General features: G+C 47.7%; 1 protein-coding gene across 2 annotated transcripts in view; it reads left to right on the top strand.

The window, feature by feature from the left end:
- NTRK3 (neurotrophic receptor tyrosine kinase 3) overlaps positions 1-18,296 on the top strand; it is a 210,731-nt gene extending 192,435 nt beyond the window's left edge. For both annotated transcript variants that reach the window (XM_088539262.1, XM_088539201.1), the window contains 2 exons: positions 15,085-15,243; positions 17,965-18,296. In XM_088539262.1, coding sequence (XP_088395388.1) covers positions 15,085-15,243; positions 17,965-18,150 — 345 coding nt within the window. In that variant the 3' untranslated portion in view covers positions 18,151-18,296. The remainder of the gene's footprint in view (positions 1-15,084; positions 15,244-17,964) is intronic.
- Positions 18,297-20,147: the final 1,851 nt, after the last annotated feature.

Below are 20,147 nucleotides of genomic sequence, written 5' to 3'. Positions count from 1 at the left end.
GAAATTGAATTGCAAGGTGTGGATGGGAATTTAGTTCTAAGCACTGATGTAATTTTGTATCCTCAGCCCTGAAGGCAGTTTTTAAAAAATGATTTTCCCCGGTGCCCTGACACTATTTTTTTGCCTTTCAATCATGTCCTCATGACAGAACAAATACTGGAGTTGACCTTTGCAATGTGACATAATAATATGTGACTTCTTTATAGCTCTTTTCATCCCAAATGCTCGGCACACTATGAATCTGATCCTGCAACCACTTACCACTGGGCTTAGTGCTCCCTGCTCTGAGCAGTCCCCGACGAAGCCAGTGGGGTGCTAAGACATGGAAGTGCTATAGCTGGTATTATCTGCAGGATCAGGCCCTAGAGCTATGCAGGACGTCCTTGAGAATAGCCACACTTTGGAGAGGAAAAGCCTTCCCTTCTCGTTTACAATTTTTATGCCCTATTTCACATCCTTTCTCAGAGTCCTATGCCCAGCAATAATATGCACAACCTCCCCTTGGCTAAAATGTCATAGCAGGTAACACTTGGGTTGTGTTTATAGCCACCATCTCCAAATATGTTGCTGCTTTTCTTTTTTATTTTTTCCCAGCCTTGAAAGTGTGTTAACAAACTCCCTTAGCTTATCCTGTACCATTTGATAATTGGAAACACAACATTTTAACTTATTAGCAAGTATTACAGAATTAAAGCTATTCAAGGGGGAAAAATGAATATAGTTACTTTTGCTGTGCATCTCTTCTGAAACAAACTCATGCTGTGCCAAGGAATGCCAAGCTCAGGCCTTTTGTCTTGCCAGAAGGACATGAGTCCCAGATGAAGGAATGTGTGTGCTGCAAAATGCTTTTTGCTCTGCCATTCCTATTACGAAAGGGAGAGCCCAGTTAGGTGCATGAAGAGGAAGAGTTCAGCAGTGTGATCCCAGCCTTGGATTGAGCTGCAGCCTTTCTATGCGGGTTCTCTAACACCACCATAAAAACCACTGCAATTCAGGTGGGTTTTTCCATGTCCCAGTCTCACAGGGTAAAGAGGTGATCCCATTCCTGCTCATCTTCACCAAGGAGATATATATCAAAAAAATTGCAAGGGATTTAGGCATTATGTTGATGGGAGACAGGTAAGTACATTAGGAGAACATAGCAGACACATTCCCTTCACTGCTTTAAGGAGAGTTATCGAAGTTCTCAGTGGCTGGAAAATGCAGAGAGGAGGAGGTAGGATCCTGCCTCTAGCCCTGCTTGGTATGTTCAGGACTGGCAGAGCCAGGGGAGTGATGCATCCCACCTTCAAGGTGGTGGAATGTGGTTAAATCCTGTGATGCTGTGATGCATTAGCAGGTATCTGCACACCTCTCTGTTGTCTGCCATCAAAATAACTTTGCCCCCCTCCTTAAAAGATGAATTCATTAGGAGTCGAGAGGATGGGAAGGGACTCTCTGGTTCATCAAATCCAATCTCCTGCTGCATCAATCACATCAGATTTATCTTTTTCATAATCAAGCACCACTTTATATGTGCTCCTAAGGGAAGACAGTCCCAGAATCTCACTGCTTTAACTCATAGATTCTTCTAATTTCCAGTGTATGCTTAGTCATGGCCTGTTTGTTAAACAGCAGGTACCTGGCACAGAAGCAAGAATTTTAACACAGTTTTCTTAAAATAACCACCGGGATAAACCTATCCAGAAAAAAATGCTGAGGTTGCAAAAGGGAACATGCGAGGTCAGGTAATAGAATAGTAAGGCCTTAGCTCACATATTTTACATGTGCTTTGTAGTACAGATTTTACATAATCAGCTGCCTTTAATCCTGTAAGATCCAGTTGAGGTACAAGGCAAAAGCAGTCACTGAACAAAGGAATTTCTTTGCTATTCTTCTCAGTGTTTATTGTGTTACCCTCTATCTCTTTTGCCAGGTGTAAGTAACCCTGAGCTAAATATTTGACCATTTTTCTCCCTCTTGGCAGGCTTATTGCTTAACTCTACAGCCATTACCTGCCCAATGTCCTCGGGCAGTCAGAGCGCGTTTCCCCATCTCCCAGGCTAGCAAGTGAAGCCCAGAGCTATCAGATGCCTTGCCCAAGGGCACACAGAAAATCTGTGACAACAGCAAGACTCAAAATTCAGCCCACACTGCTGCAAGAGCAACTTTCCACCTCTCAGATGCCCCTGCTTCATTCAGCACAGGGTTACTCCCTCCAAGCCATGCAAATGCTGCCCAGAGAGGGGCTGAGAGGACAGTCTGCTTCGTGGCAGACCGTGCCTTGCACGCTCCAGACCCCTGGCTCCACTGCTTTACTGCCTAGTCCTGTTAATTAACCAGAGTGCACGATGGATGAGGCACTGGGAAAGGAAAGAAGGGAGGTGAACGCAGCCTATTTGAAAAAGGCAGAGGTGGAGAAGTGCCGAGACGAGTTCCCCTGCGCGGCACCCGTGAGTTCTGAGGAGGAGCCCATCGCGAGCAGTGACACACGCAGGCACCGCTTTGGTCGGTTCATTAGCGCACGGCATAAACTGCTGGAGCAGCTAAGGAGGAGGGCTCGCTTCACAAAAACACCTTTGCGGCTAGGACATCCAAATCCCATGTTTGCTTGTTTAACTTGGCAGATGTTCAAGTGAACCAGGCATGCATGGGAGGTGTCAGCGCCGATCTCAGTACCAGCATGTGGGATTTTGCCATTCTATTTCAGTGCTCCTGTTTGGGAAAGAAATGCTCTTGGAAACCTTTCTTTCCAAGCTTTTTTTTTTTTTTTTCTTTTCTATTGTCACTATTAAATGTCAGAAGAATCATACGATGCCAACCCAAATGTTCCTAACAAATTGTAATATTTTATTAGTCCATATAAGTCCATATATTAGTCCACATAGCTCTGATTGTTACAAAAAGGCAAAGTTCTCCAGAGGGAAGAGTGTCAGTGGCTCTAAGCCGCACACAAATATGTTTGGATACCATGAAGATACCGGGGGTCAGAACAGTGTCCCCGAGCCTGAGCAATGGGACCATTAATGCAGGAAGAGACTGCGAAGACTCACGCCGAGGCCAAGGACAAAGCTGATCCTGTTGCTCTGCTTTGGGTTTTGAGTGGAGAGTGCCTGGGTCTGTGCCTTGTTGATTTGGATGGTTTCAGAGAAAAACATCAGTGCCGTCCTCATGCAGCTCCCTCGTGGTCGCCCCTTCCCTGATAAACCCTACTGAACCTCTGGCCCCATCCTGCTGAGCTAGAGTGGGAAATTCAGTCGTTTCCCCCCCAGAATTCCCATCCATCCCTTCCTCCAGGCATAGGTGCCATGCAAGCCTGGCTCTACCATCACAGGCATTTCGTGACTCTGCCAAGATTAATTACCGCTTAGCCAGCCGTATTTCCAGCTCTGCATAGGACTGCGGTGGAAAAGGCAGAAGGACTCTGATAATTTGCCCGGGTACAACACAGCAGATTACCATGTGCATAGGAGGTCGCCGGCTACTATGTAATTAGCCTCCCAGGGCAGGGATGTCCACGATAGGTTTCCAAACCACTCTTCTTCCCGGTATAAGGGAAGCAGAGGGACAGCAGCAAATTGCAGGCAGAAACCTCATTAGGTGCGTTTAAGGCTGCTAAAGAGCTTAAAAATCCAAGGGGAGGTGGAAGGAGAGGGCAGCGAGGCTGCCCGTACCTGCCAGCAAGGGGGAGGAAGGAAGGAAAATGTCTCAGTTTCTCTAGGAAAGCTGAAAGGATGGATTTGTGAGCGCTCCACATGCCGGCCTCTCGCGCTGGATTCCCGGCTTCCGTTTCTCGCAGATGTAAGAAGTGAACACCCGTGCCCAGAGCATTTCAAAGTGTGACAAATGCCTTTGATTATCAAGTACAAATTCCAGTAACAACTCATCACACCTCTCGGGTGGCCAATAAAGCACCGAGCCGCTTCTAATCAATATAGAGCAGTATTGCTGTACAGAGCGCTCGCGCCCGCCCCGGGCCATGGTGCATTTTATCCATATAAACCTTGTCCTCTTTGAACCAGCCCCAGTCCCTTGAGGGGGTGGCAGCTCCTAGCAGGCTTGTGGCTTTCAGTGTGACCAGGAGACAAATGCTCTTCTGAAGCCACCTACATAGAGACCCCATGTCAAAGAGCAAATGGTCAATCACTTTGTGGCTCTATTGCGATCATAATTTTAAATACCTGTTTTTTTTTTTTTTTTTAATCTAGCCCTGATAGTCCCACACAGAGCATCTGCCAGCTTCAGGCAGAAATGAATTGGGGGGTGAGGGGCTTGCTTGATTTCCGAGGCACGATTTGAAGTACAGTATGCAAATAGTTTCGCTAAGGAATGACCAGGATGGGGAGATGTGATACCTGATTGCAAATATTTACAAAGTTGCGAGCTGAGTTTTTAACCTGGAGGTTAAAAATATGTTATTGAGAGAAGTATGTAGGAGTATAATGTGATGAAGATGAGGCCGGAGAAAATCAATGTGGCAAGCAGGAAATTTTCATCCTGTAGAAAATATTTGCTCATGACTTCCTGAGGGAAGCTGTGCGCTTCCCGCTGGGCCATCTGGATTGGCACCCATCAAAAGCTGCTAAAACCCTCGAGGGCTCTCGCGTGCAAAGGGAAGATGGCAGAGTGGAATTAACAGGACCTTCTCGGTGACGCTCGTTGTTCTGTAAAGCTGTTTTGTGCACGGCCACGTGTGTCATTGCCTGCACACGCTGCATACGCGTGGTCACCCTCTCGGAGGAGAGCAGCTTGGCCAAGCAGCGGAACCAGGTGATGCTCTCAGCCCACCGCTTGCAGCCACGTCTGTCCTCTGAGCAAATGCCCCGGCAGTGACATGACTGAGGACCGTCCTGTCTGCTCAGCACACGTCTGCACGGGTTGTTCACCCTGCCAGACACTGTGCAACATTAGTGGTTTCTTTAGACTCGCTTGTTCCTTCTGCCCCTTCCTCTTGTGGCTAACCCTAATGGAGAGCTGCTGTCTAGACACCCCACTGTGAAGACACTGGCAAATTGATTCATCAAGGGCATCTGGAAAAACTGCTGAAGATCAGATTCGCTAGTCATTCTGATTCAAATCTGGCTTGTTTTCCAGCAGGATCCTGCAGCCCAAGGCCAGCCTTGTTTTCCACCCGTGCCACCATCACGGCTAATGCCGGTCGGGGTCCTGTCCCTTCCCACTGCTGCTGCTCCCCGGTCATAGTGGGGCTGGGGAAGACCCAGCACTGGCTGTTGTGCACAGCCTCTCCAGGTGCCACCCTGCGTGTTCACAGGGATGCACAGGTAGGGAATGTCCACAGCCGTTCCTTCCCCAGCCCTCAGCACATCCAGCCATTAGCGTCCTGCAGTCACGGTGCCTCTGCGGCAGCCTGCCCTGCAGGCACCAGGATCCGTGTTTGCAGGGAAATGCAGCTCTCCATTCAGCAGCACTGGAGCCAGCACAGCTTTCCCACCGGCACCGATGAGTTTAATCACGTCGTTAGTAGGTGTGACACCGCAGCCTCCGAAGATGAGCTCTTCACTCTGACGCCGCTTGCACTGAGCCTGCTGGAGATGCCATCTGTGCCTGCACTGCCAGTGCTAGGAGGGAAAGCCAAGCATCTTCTGAAGGCATCCAATATGTCTCTAAAGATTTCCTGCTGAGAAACTTGTTGTGCTAGAGGGTGAGAACTCTTACCTGGAGGGGAGCTGGGAAGCACTCCCAGTACCTAAATAGGCCAGATACATGATTAGAAGGTGTTCCAGAGGGAACTGTCCTCAATTGGCTTACAGCAACTTGTCAAGAAGGGACAATCTATCTGTTATAGTGCTGGAAGGTTTTCATCCAGGTAAAGCACTACAGTTGCAGCCCGTAGTCTAAAGTACTGTAAATTTTCAGGAAAGCGAGGGGCAGATTTATTTTTTCAAAGACACTTTCAGCTTCCATATGTCTCTACTGTGATAGTGCACACAAATCTCTGGGTTGCCTGCACAGTTTTTGTTTGCAACAGATGCAATTAAGATTAGCATGAGTGTATGAGTGAGCACCTAACCCCCACCAAAAGCTCCATATCCTCTCGTAGGTTTATGGAGATGGCCCTTGGTCACCCAGCAGGCTCCATGGTCACAGTGTGTCACTTCTGTCTGACACCTTTCAGGGACAACAAACCAGGAGCTGTCAGATCATTGTCCAGCAGAGCTACTGCAAGTAAAGACAGGGAGTTCCCATGCCCTGCGTTGCAATCACTTTCTGTCTTGGTGCTGCCAGGCCTATGCTCAGTGAATCTGACATTAGTAAGAAATAGATTTCCAAACAATCAAGCCTAATGAATTTTGAATATTATTATGATTAATGCCAAGGCAGTTGAACTGATTATCCAGCATCCAGAAGTTAAGTAATGGAGCCTTATCTAAATCATGTGTACTCGTCAGTCAGGAATGGCCTTGGCTGCAGACAGAGTATGACTGGTTACCCGGCGGGGAGTCACTGTCAGGACAGAGAGAGAGGGATGATGGAAGGGGAGTTATGAGATACCAATCTGAAAGCATGTTAGCATAGAGTGATAGCACATGCAAGTGCTTTATTGGTACCATTTCCTAAGCAGAATTTCTCAAGCCATTTTGAGGCTCTGCTTTTATATCACCAGCTTAGAATTTATTGGTCAAATGTCTTCCTACTTTCTCAGACCAGAAATGGAGATGGTTTTCCTTCTTTCTCTAGCCAAAAAGTAGACTCCTGATGGACATGTTTCTTGCATCATGATGGTTTAACTTTAACAGTCTCTATGTGATTAGCTTTTGAGTGATTAAACACTTCTTGTAGTATTATCAACTCACTGCAAAATGATAATGTAGCTCAGTCACGGATAATTTCTGTTGGTACTTGCAGTCCTCACAGGCTGCAGATCCCCTCTAAAGTTGGAACCAGCTGACAGCTGTGCTGTTTCATGGACATTGCATCTCTCCTGAAAACGACTGTAGTGCGGTACAAGGATCTGTAATCTTGTGGAGCCGAATCAGTAAATCCATATGGTGCCTCCCTAACTAGCTGACGCCTGGAGTTTGAGAAGTTTAGTGGCCTTCCCAGCGTTTGCTGATATCTGGGCAGTGACCGGGATAAAGGTGGTTAGTCGACAGCTTTAAAAAGTCAAGAGTTGGTGCCCATGTTGGCGCACAGGCGACAACCAGCCTGTGCGCCAGCCCTCCACCACAGCCCTGCTCCATCCCACGGCAAGGTGGTGGCATTCCCAGGAAGCCACCGTGCTCTCCCACCAGCAGATCCACCCCAGTGCTGCCGTGTCCTGCAGCTGCTGGAGAGTTGCAGTGTAGGGGCTCGTCCTTCTGGGCCATTCCAAGGAGGTGGCCCTGGGCTCCTGGAGGCTGCCCAGCTCTTCCTCACCTGGCGAGGCTCCAGCAGCAGCTGTTAGGACAATATTTTACAGAGCCGGGAACAAAAAGAAAGGGATGAACACACCAAATAGATTATTGGCAAACATAATTAAAAATATATGTGTGATTACTCCTCTGTTTCCCTTTCCTTAACCATCCTCTGCATTACCGCTGGCATTTTTAGATGGCAGATAATATAACAGAGAGGACTCTTGGGTACAGGCAGCTCTTACAGCAGCAGTGATTTATCTCAGGCCGTTTTTAGGTAGCAGAATTTACCTCTAGCTACAGCCACCCCTGCCTGTCTGCCCCCCCTCATTTGCATAAGTAATTGGCAGCTTGTTAATGGCTCATTAGGAATGCTGAAAACCGTGGGATTAAAACACACTCGGTGGAGCAGAGATGAGGGGAAGGGGGAGCAAGGATGTTGTCCCTGCTTGCAAATTACACCTCTTGATGCAGAATTACAGGTCATAAAGCAACTAGATTGTTAAATGAAGTAAGGAAAAACAATGTGAATGGCAGGCTTTATTTTTAGACCCGTGTTTAAACACAGTATGTGCATCTGGGGGGAACAAACAGTCCCTTTGCAAACCGTCCTGCTGACAGCAGGAAGGTCTCACCCCCTCCTTGGCGTTAACCCTGCCTGCTCCCTAGCACATCCGTCTGGCTCCTGAATTCTGTCACAACAGGGACATTTGGTTTCTTTGCCCACGGTCTTTCTAAGTCCAATGCTCTTCCTTCTGGCAGCAGGTGACCTGCATCTCCCCTGCTTTGGGCAAGCCTGGGATACCAAGGTCAGCTGCATGTGGGTAGGAGAAACAGCTCCCGGTTGCTCCTATGCACCGTGTAAATCCCAGAAAAGCCCTGCGATCCCGTGCATGGTGCTGTAAGACACCTTTAATCACTGGCATGCAGATGGGCAGTCCGCAACCCTGTCATACCAGTGCTTGCGAGAGGAAGGCATTTGCAGAAAGGGGAAGAGATACATGCAGAGAAATACCTGGGGAAGACACAACAGGACAAAGTCGCTGAAATATCTGGAGGCTTCCTGTTGTTGGTCTGCTGGTTTTTAAGCTCTTGTTCAGCACTGGCTGTGGCCGCAAGGAGGAAATAGACCGTGGTCCCTTGGGAGACGCAGCATCCTAATTGACCAAGAGCGGTCTAGAACCACCATGATCTTTTTCCTGCTCGTGGCCTCCATTGTGCCTGGCAAATGACTTACACTGAATGAAAGGGCTGAAACAAGTGTGACAGTTTAACCAAGATGCTTTTCCAGGATGAACAGAGTTTGAGGGAAGAAAACAAGACCATCTGTGGAAACTTTACTTGGAAATACCATGATTGGATCACACCTTTCTTCCTTGCTTTATGTTTTTGTTTTTTCAATGAAGAAATTGCAATTTGTTCAGCATATCCAGGAGCACACCTGAGAGACCTGGAGATGAGAACAAGGCTGTTGAGAGATTTGCAAGGCCCTCTTTTGAGCTTAGACGAGGGGAGGACCTGAGACATCAGTCACAGCTTGACTCAACCTTGGGGGCAGGTACAGCAGCACAACATGTTGCCTTTCAAAGTCATGAAAGAACCTTTGGGATTTTGAGGACAGAGTCATTCTGACAACGATGCAGTCTGAGCAACATCTAGATAAGATGAGGGTAAATTAATACAGAATTTGCAGGGAAATCCCATCCAGTCACAACATACACTTAAACACAGCTACTGCTGATGTAAACTACTTGGGTACTTAATAGCTTATTGAGGTGACAGTTATGAGTGCGAAGTGCAGGGCAGTATCTATAGCTAATGCTTAGTGAAGCCCAGATCTGGCTGGCATGTCAGACTTAATCCCTCCACTTTGCAAAAGGTGCCCAGAAATCTGTCAGACTCAGACAGAAGAGCTCAAAAACATCTGAGGGGGGAAAGGTGTCTCGAGTCAGCTGAGTCCAGCACTGACAGCAAGGAAAGTGTCTCCTCCTGCATCTCTAGCAAGAATCAGCCTTTGCCTTGTCCTTGCGAAACCACTTGCTCATCTCCCAACCAGAGTTGACACACTTTAACTTACAATGGCACAATCTGCAGTAGTTGTCTTCAGTTTTGGGTTTTTTTTTTTTTTCTTTCCCCAAGACTTCAGCTTAGCCAAACAAAGAAGCTTTTTGTGTTTCTCAGTTGCATTGCCTTTTTTTTTGTGTGTGTGTGTGTGTGTGTGTGTGTGTGTCCTTATTTCCTCTCAGGTGACCCAGCCACCTGTGGCTCTTATACAAAACTGTCCAGATTTGCTGAATAACACATGCTACCCACAGCAGGAATTAATGTGTCCTGATGGGGACATACATCTGGCTGCTGGGAGAAGGTTCACAGCTAAGTATTTTCAAGGGATCATCCAGCTAGGGTCTAAAGGACATATGTTCTGGTGCAGCCCAGCCTGGGCTGGTAGCCAGGTCTGCAATTAAAGAAGAGCCCAGGTCATCTGTACATATAGCAGCAGGAACTCAAACAGTAATTCAGGAATGTGTGCCTTATCACCAGATCTAAAAAGAGCTGATTTGTGGAGCATAGTCTCTTGGAGAGAAGTAGTGCCAAGGTCTCTAATACTGCTATGTGATTCTGTACAAACTCAAACATCTCGACTTTGTGCACACAAAAGGGAAGTTCAGCTAATGCTGCACCATACGAAGACACCTACTGCTATTCTTGTGGCTCTTCCAAGGCAGCCAAAGGAGTAGAGCCTCCTCAAAGTGTGCCAGCAGCACTAAGCTGTCAAAAGACTGTGCAAAGCAAATGTCAAATGACCAAGGAAAGCAAAGCACTGAATCTTTTATTTCAAAGTTGAGAAGAAAACTGCACAAGAAAGGAAAATAAAGCACTACCTTAGAGTATAAGAGAGTCCAAATCCAATTCTTAGCTGTCACTTAATATCATGAAACAGCCTTCAGCAGTGAGTATGGTGAGGATGACTCAGTCCTCCCCCTTCCATCCCCACGGAATAGTGCCTTTAGCGTAGAGCCCTGAAGTTAGCCTGGGGGCTGGGAGAAGGAAAGCAGGGCTGGCCACCAAGCCAGCATGTTAGGATCTGGGTTCTCACAAGCCCAAAATCCTCATGGGGGCTTTTCAGCTCTGGTTTGGTTCTAATTTCCATGGTATCACTGAAAAGGGCCCAAACTGCTGATGCATCGCTCTGCCTTTGCTGGAGCACTGCTGCTCCCCTGCTTGTCGCTGTGCTGGCAAACTCATCGGGGATGACATGTCTTCTTATTCCTTCCTAATCAGCTAGATGTCATTCAGAAAGCTGGGACAAGGAGAATCCTTTCCCCAGACACCAGTTTCCTTTCCTAGCAGACAAACCTAGAATCTTATAATACTACTAGTACATAGCACTTATATAGCTTTACATTTTCTAAGAGCTGTACTAACATTAACTAATTATCCCTCTCCCTAATGGCCATTAATGCTGTCCTCTCATGAATCTCCCCCAGCTCCCAGCGGCTCTGATCTAATACAGCAATAAGCTGCTCCAAGGGAGTGGCTGCTTATCCTGCAATCTGTGGGCTGGATGTGTAATGAGGCTTCAGAGCAAAGCCCACGTGCCCTGGAGTGTTAGAAACGTGTGGCCATAGACGAGGTAGTGTCCGCTTGGAAGTGATGGAAATCACTAGGTCATACTGGCATCTTGAAATGGAGACAGCAAGAAGGGGAAACTTCAACAGCTCAGAGGATATGCACTGATTGCTCTATTTATTACCAGGAAAGTGTCGCAGGCTGAAGGAGAAAAGCAGGGGAATAACATGGGCATGTGGGCAGGGTGAGTTGATCTAGGAAGAAAAAGAAAGCTAAAAAATGTCAAGCTAAGCTAGACAGCCATGGCAATGGGATAAGAGGCCAGTCTGCAAGTCTCAGAAACACTGAAATAACAAGTAAAAAGAGCTTGGCAACATCATAGGATTTAAATGGAGGAATAGAAGATAATTTAGGCTAAATATCTTAACCCTCAGCCAGGTTATGTAGTGTCTCCAAGGAAGATGCTGGCGTGCTGCTATTTGGGGACATTTCATCCTTACTTTTGAATATGAGCTGAATGGTGTCTGGGTTCTACCCCATCCCTGACTCCCCGGGGGAAAGGGGAGGTGGGATAGAAGGTAGGTGGTTCTTTCAGGAAAGACACAGGGTAGCATGCTCCTGATTGACAGGCATCAGCCCTGCACGGTCACTTATTTCAGAGCCTGACAGGTCCAACTCTGAGCTAATAGAGGATTGACTGAGGCAAACTTTTATCTGTGCTCCAAAGACACAATCATGTTCCTTTCCAGAGCCAAGGACAAACTAGCTCTGCAGAAGGGAATCCTTGTTTTTTTTTTTTTTTTTTTTTTTTTAAGCCTAATTTAATTGCATCGTTTTGTGCTCATGCCTTTGGCAATGACAGGTCCTGTAAGTGAAGTATGCAGCCTTGGGAATCACGTGCAAGTCTACACTATTGCAACACAGATCACAGCAAATATATGGTATGCAAGGGGCTGCTGTCACTCTGGGCACACTCTGCTTCCCACGGCATCTGTAGGTTAATCCATCTCTGCTCAACTCTAAATCATTTTGCTAACTCAGCAAATAACAGGGTGCAGCCAAGTGCAGACTGGCAAGCCTTGTCTGAGTGTTCACTTACTCTATAACTTCACAAAAGGGCCTTTCCCTGCCTTCCTGTGCCCCTTTTCTCATCTGCAAAACAGGAATTTTAATCCTAGCCAGCCTGTGATGGGCACAGTAAGGGTCAGTCAAAGACAATGCTTTAAAATGTAATATGTACATTTATATATGTAATAGCCTTATGTGCTAAGCTTGACACTGGAGTGGTTTTTATAGTGCAGTGCAATGTATGCCTTTTCTGGTAACAGTTAGCTAGAAGGTGCATGACTGTTTTCTCTTAGAAAAGAGTGCCACCCGATTTCAGGTGCACAGAACACCTCACCAGGTTTTATCTGTGAACATAGCTAAGGTGCATTTTGGGAGCCATACAGTTGTGGGGGCTGCTTGGCTTGTTTTTTCAATTATTAATGGATTTATTTTTAGTTAAAAAAGAACTCACATGACATAAGGCTGAGATGAATGCTTTGGCAGTCCCTCGATGCCACAATGTGAATTAAGCCAAGATTGTGTCATTAGATCATCAGGATGACCACTGATGCTTTAATGGCATTTTTTCACCAGGATGTGTCTAGGAGAGACCAAAGACTTGGACTGTATTTTGCTTTAGTAGACCTGAGGTAGACCTGCAGGCTTCTCTGTTCTGCTTTTGGGGGATGGATTCTCAAATGGTGTAAATCAGGGTACTCTCATTTAAGCACTAGAGCAGTTCTTGTAAGCTGAGGATCAGGCTCATAGATTCCATACCTCTGTAAGACTAGTTCAAAAGGGAGTTAAATGTGCTCACTTCTTTATACTACCTGCAATCCCTGATGATCCTGCAAGATTCAAGATAGCGCAAATCTAGAAAGCTTTTGCAATAAGTAACTATTCTGAGCTTGCTAGAAAGCTGAAGAGTTAGTGCTACTCAAAAGGGAACAAAATAAGCATTAGTACAAAACTTTTTTTTTTTTTTTTTTGCAACAGTCAACTTTGATGTATGTCATGTTCTGTCAATAACATTTCCTTGGAGCCCTTCTCAAGAAGGGAAAGCAAGTCATGAAAGCAGGAAATGCAGGAAAAGAGCTAAAATTGCAGCCAAGGTTTAAAAGGAACAAACAAAGGAAGGATTATTTCCATTTCCATTAAGGGAGGACATTCTTGGGAGATTAGAGCAGCAAGCTGAGATCATGCTAGCCAAGGTGTCTATAACCAGGAGGCATAGAGCTACAATGAGCTTTTTATTTTCAGGCATCTCAGTACAGAGCATCTCTGCACTTAGGAATGAAGGATGCTCCTGAGGCTTTTTTTTCTCTTCTTCTCTGTTTTTTTTTTTTCCTCTTCTCTTCTCTTCTCTTTCTCTTTCTCTTTCTCTTTCTCTTCTCTTCTCTTCTCTTCTCTTCTCTTCTCTTCTCTTCTCTTCTCTTCTTTCTCTTCCCTTCTCTTCTCTTCTCTTCTCTTCTCTTCTCTTCTCTTCTCTTCTCTTCTCTTCTCTTCTCTTCTCTTCTCTTCCCTTCCCTTCCCTTCCCTTCCCTTCCCTTCCCTTCCCTTCCCTTCCCTTCCCTTCCCTTCCCTTCCCTTCCCTTCCCTTCCCTTCCCTTCCCTCATATTGACTATTTTATTCCTTTCTAAATGAGACTATTTTAGTCATAGAAACAGAGCCAGCCTGCAGAACTCAATACAACACTGCAAACCCAAATTCTAACTCCAGAGGAGTCCTACTCCCACAGTCTCTACTGAAAACCTGCTAAGCATCATACCCTTTTCACAGCCTAGTCCAGCACACCTCTCCACGCTGTCCTTGTTGCTCCCCAGCACTCCAGTTGGCCTCAGCACTGACTCTTCCTTGCACTCAGTCTGCTTTAATCAAGCAGAGAAACCTGTGGGAGATTAGGAAGGCTGGGTGGTTGGAAGAGAATGTTTGTTTGTACAAGAAACATTTACATCCAAACAAGCACAATGACCTCATTTTTTTTTGAACAGTTGCACATGTGCAGAAAACCTAGACAGCAGCTATCTTCTCCTCCCAGTTTTTCACAGAATCAGAGACATTCCTGTCCCTTTGGCTCTCTTGCAGTGCTACAAAGGGGTTAGCGCATGTTTTTCTTGGCGTCTGTAATGAGACAAGCAGTCTTCCAAGCAGTGCCACAAAAGTGCTCTCTCATCCCCAGTAAAACCTCAGCAGAAACAAATGCTGGAGACTTGCAGCCATCCTGCTTCCAGCACTGCCTGCTCTTATCAATTAGCTCTTCCCCCACAGATGGTGTTTCTTGAGCAAAGGGACAGAACAGAGAAAAATTTGTCCTGTTCAGAGACACTTGTTTAGAAATCTCTAGTGAATATGAAGGTAAATCCATCTGTTTTCAAACTGTTTGCATGCACCCACCTGCTGGATTCACGTGCCCTAGAGATGGGTGGACCCTGATGAAGAAAGAGGCTTTCCCTCAATTAACAGACCCCAATGGGACTTGCCTAAGGGCTCTTCCAAACCCACACTCCAGAGGGGAGGGCCCCCCCCCTCCTCTAGTAAATGCTGGGCATATCCCTGTGTGTAAAAGGCTGACAAACAGCCTGCTCTCTTTCAGTGCAGTCCTGCAGTCATTTATATATTTAAAGCGTCCTTTGAAAAGGCCTGTAGCACAGTTTTATGAGTGGGAAATCTTTCATGCAATTAGGTGATGCTCAAACACCAGTGTCTGGCTTTCAGTACGCTTTACTGAAGAGGGACAAACCTCACTCTTCATTCGGGATGGGTGCCTCTGCACCAAGCTCCAGCAAAGCTCAGTGCAGTATTATTTGATTAAAAGCTCTGTTTCTTTTGTTGCCTGCTGGTTCATCATCCTGCACAGCCTGAGCATGTTCTTGGCTTTTTGTCATATCATTTCCTTACAAGCCCATTTTGGGGAGGAGAGGACATCATTTATACGTGGCACTCGCTATTCATCACACTAACCAGGTGGGACTGCAGGGTAAGCCCGTGGGCGGCAGGGGAGGTTGCAGCCTGCACAGCTTTTCTGAACATCTCCTTCCAGCAGAGTGGCCCTGAGTTTGCCCATGTCACACCAAGGCTGGTCCCTTTCTTGGGCTCGGATAACTCAGATCTCCTGCCTTTGCCCTCGCACAGGTTGGCGGACACACCATGCTGCCCATCCGCTGGATGCCTCCGGAGAGCATCATGTACAGGAAGTTCACCACGGAGAGTGACGTCTGGAGCTTCGGGGTGATCCTCTGGGAGATCTTCACCTATGGGAAGCAGCCCTGGTTTCAGCTCTCAAACACAGAGGTACAGCAGTGCTGAGATCCCTCAGCTGGAAACTTCTTTTTCCCGTCAGTGCTTGCAAAGCAAATTGTTTGTTGATGGTCCCCACCTTAGGACCTGCAATATTTTTTCACTACGTCCTTTTTCAGACATGACGGTAAAAAAAAAATCTCGTAAGAAGTGTCATTATCTGCATTTAAGAACTAGGGAAACTGAGGCACACAAGAATTAATTAAATGGCTCTGCCAAAGCCATGTAATGGTTCATCCTCAGTTACAAGCTTCTAAATTCGTGATGCACCTTCATAACAACCTCATCTGATAAACTCCGGGATGCTGTCAGAACTGGGGATACCCAAATAATTACTGGAATCTAAGTTCTGTGGTGCCCTTGATTTCCCCCATTCTCTTCCTCTTTGCTTTATAGCAGAGGCTCTTGATCATTTACTGCAGTCTTCGGGTCAGACAGTGTCTGAGACAGGTTATATGGCACTGCTCTGTGAGGCTTTTTGCCATATCTATTAGATGGATTTCTCATATTCATTGAGAGTGGGACCCAAAGGCCTGGCTTGTCCTTATTATTTCTTTGAATATCAAAAATTGCAGCCTTTTTTACACTGTAAAAAATAAATCTAGGGAGACTGGCAGGGATTAGCCAGACCTGAGGTTTGAGGTACATCAGCAGAAAATGCATTGGAAGATTTTTGCTCAGAATAGCAGGCAGTATTCTAGAAGAACATGATGCATTGACAAAGCAGTCTGTGGGAACCTTGCACATTTTTATCCTACTGTGTATCTAATGGATTTCAGCAATTTCACCTTTTGTAAGGAGAAATGTGCATTTTCTGCTTTCTGGACACAGATCCCTTAATTAAGTGAGTTGCAGAGATGGCAAATCCAAGGTGTTGCTTTACATCTCTAATACTTGCCCATTCGTGTGCTCAATGGGGCCTGACTGTATATCACAAAGTCGCACACGCAAACATTTTGGAGTCGCAAACAACGGAATAGACAGCGACAGAAGTGATTTGTCACACTAATGAGCTGCTCTTGCATTTCCCTGGGAGGGTAAATACAAACACACACACAAATGAGCACATGCAGCTTGTATGCAGATGAGAGGTTTGTCGGGCGAGGAGCGCTCCGCTGCCTCCATGCTGCCTGCCTCAGTTTCCTCTGCAGGGCAGCAGGACTGAGAGCAGCCATCTTGGGGGAAAGGAGCTGATCAGGATCTGCATGCAGTTTGGGATGCAGCTGTATTGGCTGTTTTATTTATTTTTTTCCCACCCTTGGAGAGATCTCGTCCTTTGCTTGCTTGCTGCTGCATACACTTGGTTCTGAGGGGAGAGTTCCCACTGCAGCCCATCCACTATCCACCCTTCCGTGTCAAAAGGGAGCCACAGTAGCTCTCATCTGGCTCACACACGGGGTGGTTGCAGCTCCTGACAGTGAGAAGAGATTGCTGGTCAGCCCCAGGCTGCCAGCACAGGACTATGGTCAAGAACCAGGCCTACCAAATGCCGTCATTGCCATTCGTGGGCACTATGCTATTCGTGGGCAAGGTTGGGATGCTCGCTCCTCTCTCACGGCATCTGCATGGCCTCGTGCCCTCACCAGCTTGTTCAGGGCTTTAAAAGATCCTGCCTGAGCAGCGAGGTGAGTCAGGGACCTTCTTGTCTCAAAGTCTCAGCCGGGCCATTAGCTCCAGTCTATGCCCTTCCCTCACTCTGGAGGGCCAGGGCTCACCACATGGTTCCTATCCAGGGCTCTTCTCAGAAACCATAACTTACCTCTGCTCCCAAGTCCCTGCTGCTGACAGCTTTGTGGGTTGCAGGCCTCCCTGCATGCTGCAGTCTCCTCTCCCTGCTTTCAGCAGGTCCTAATCTCTTCCCTGCATATTTATATGCTAACAGCGAAGCGGGAACTATCTGCTGAGCTGTGTGGCAGGGCCATTACTATTCATAAAAGAGAAACTTGAGGCGCCCCTTGCCGGGTGGCTTCCCTCAGCACTCTGTTTGGGATCTGTGTTTATCTGCAGAGCATGTCAGGTCGCTCACACCCTGCGATGCTGGGACTCAGCAGCTCCAACTGAGGCCACCCGACAGTGATAGCAGCTCTCTGCAAAGCTTATCCCAATTGCCTTTGCAGCCATTCCTCTGGTGAGCAACACACAAACAGGGAAGTCTCCTCCAAAAGCAGCCCTCCAAAGAAAATTGTGATCTGACCGGGAGCTCCAGTCCTCTCATTAGCAGCACTGAGCTGACCCAGAGCAAGATTTTAGCACTGCATTCTTTTTTTCCCTCTATCACAAATGTGAGCTGAGATGGAATATTGTTCTTTCAGATGCTTTCTTATGTGAAAGTGAGGCAAATTTGCCCTTGGAGATGGAGGTAGGAAGAGACGTTCTGAACTTTCCCCTGGAGAATTTCCCCTGGAGAAGCTTGTGGCTTCCTATTTCCTGGATGCAGTAAGGCACTTAAGAGTAAACTGATAGAAGTCTTTGTGTGCCATTCCTGATGGCTTTAAGCTGGAAGGTTTACCTCCAGCCGCAGCCTTGCAGCTCCCAAACAGGTGAGATCTGTAGCCACGTCTCTCCAGAAGTGACACGATGGCTCATCTCCTCCGCACCCAGTCACTACATGGTATGGGGACAGCCACAAAGCATCAGGGATGGGGCATCATCCAAGAACTGCCTGGTGTTTGAGTCCAGAAGGCTGGTGTTTGATGTTGCTTTCCTCTCTTTCAGGTCATTGAGTGCATTACCCAAGGCCGAGTTTTGGAAAGGCCTCGAGTCTGCCCCAAGGAGGTTTACGACATCATGTTGGGCTGCTGGCAGAGGGAACCTCAGCAACGGCTCAACATCAAGGAGATCTACAAGATCCTTCATGCTCTGGGCAAGGCCACACCAATCTACCTGGACATCCTTGGCTAGCCATGGCCACTTGTCAAGAGTCCTTGATCCTTCCTTCCATCCTTCCTTCCCTCACCCCCTTCCAAGTCCCCTGCCCCTCAGCTCCCAAGCAAACATTGTCATATAAACTCAAGTGCCTGCTACACAAACAACACTGAAAAACAAAAGTCAAACCAACAAAAAACCCCACAAAACAATGACCTGTAAGGCAGTTTGGCTTATATATATATATATATATTTATAGATATCCCTCTATATATAACTTCTACGCCAATACAGAAAGAAGCTGCTGTTACAGAAATTATGACTGAAAAAAAAAAGGAAAAAAAAAAGGGGAGAGAAAAACTACTTTAAAAGATTTATATAATTAAAAGAAAAGAGAAGGAATCTTTTCCCCAAGCAACTAAGCAGTGAATTGTAACCCTGCTGTGAGGCTACGGCTCGGGCAGGGCTCTACATGGGCTGAGGCAGCGATGCTGTCTCAGACAGGAGCTCCGGGAGGACAGCCCTGCCCTGGCTGTATGCTGTACACTGAATGTGTGAAACTCGTCCTCCCTTTTCTTCCTTTCCTTGCTCCCTCCTTCCCTGCCCATAGGTGATGGGCACCAAGCCAGGTCAGTGACCCTGGATGAACTCTCTTTTACCGACCACTTTTTCCCCTTCCCTGTCTACCTCCCAATCCCTCCCCTGCTGCCTTCTTCTTCTTCCCTTTGACATTTCAGGACAATTTTTCTAATTTGCTGATTCTTAAATGTATAGACTCAAGGCTTTGAACACACAGTCGAAGGATTGTGGCACCTACGGGTAAAACAAACACCGGGACCCAGCAGCCCTCCTGCAGACAGCGTCGGCCGGACCCAGCCCTCCCTCTGCCCCACGCCGAGCACTGCCAGGGGCAGGAGAGCAGCGGGACCCAAGTGGCTGTGCGAGAGTCGAGGGGGCCCTGGCGACCCATTCCTCAATCATCCCCAACCCATTCCAGTGCGCAAGCCAGGAGTGCCATTCGTCCAGCAGAGATGGTGACTTTGGAAGGAACAACCTCCTCATCCCCCACTCTCTTTTCTCCTCACTCTTCACTTTCGCTAGAGGCCATGGGGTTGTCCCCCGCTTCCTGACCTGTCCACCAAATTCATCCCTGGTGTAAACCCGCTGTGGACAGGGTTGCAGCCCCTCCTAGCACGGGGGAAAGGCCGCACTTTGCAGACCAGCTGGGAGCACCCTTGGCTGTCTGTGCCTGTGAGGCTGTTGCCTCCCATCACCTTCCTCCCCCTATTCCTGCCCCGTGCCTCAGTGCAGGCAGGGGGACAGGGCCAAGGCTCGTGAGCTGACCGGGAACACACCAGCACCTGCCTGCGGCCCCATCGCCATTCTCCTCACGTCCCCGGCCCCTGAAAGGATTGATGCATCTGCCTTTGAGCTGTTGTGAAATGCAGAGGCTGAAGAATAGCTCCACAGGCAGCCCCGGGAGGAGCGGGCGGGAGGGGAAGGTGCCTCCAGGAGCAGCCGGCTCTGCGGACAGCAGTGGCCACCAGCCTTGCATCTCAATGAGGACAAGGGCCTGACAGGCAGGGGCAGCGAGAGCTCAGCAGGGGCCTCCACCCTGCAGCCCACCTTCCTCAGGCCAGAAATAATCCCAAACTGGCTGCAAAGCCGAATCTGATGCTGAATCCCATCTGTCCTGAGCGGACCCAGAAAATGAAACATTTCTGGTCTGTTTCTTTCCCCGGCTGATGGAGGACACAGTGGCGGGGGGGACCTCAGCTTGGCAGCTGCTCCTGGGAGGAGAGCGCGGGCGGTCAGCGGATGCCACAAGAATCGTCAAGGCAATTCAGAGACGGCGACAACCGCCAGCACAAAAATAGCCTGCTTGGATGTGGCGTTTGTCAGAAACAGAATGCACAGGGAGGGAGAGGAGAGGGAAAAGGATCTTAGCTCCTTCCCCCGTGGCCTCAGCAGTGTTTAAAGCATTGACATGAGGGGAGGCGAGTGAACCTGTCCAAAGCCTGGCCGTAGATGTC

This window comes from Tinamus guttatus, unplaced genomic scaffold (assembly GCF_059628265.1).
Source record: "Tinamus guttatus ecotype Peru unplaced genomic scaffold, ASM5962826v1 Tinamus_guttatus_pri_ptg000004l, whole genome shotgun sequence".
Taxonomy (NCBI): Eukaryota; Metazoa; Chordata; class Aves; order Tinamiformes; family Tinamidae; genus Tinamus; species Tinamus guttatus.
The sequence above is the reverse complement of the archived record's forward strand: the minus strand, read 5'-3'. Positions and strand labels throughout refer to the sequence as shown.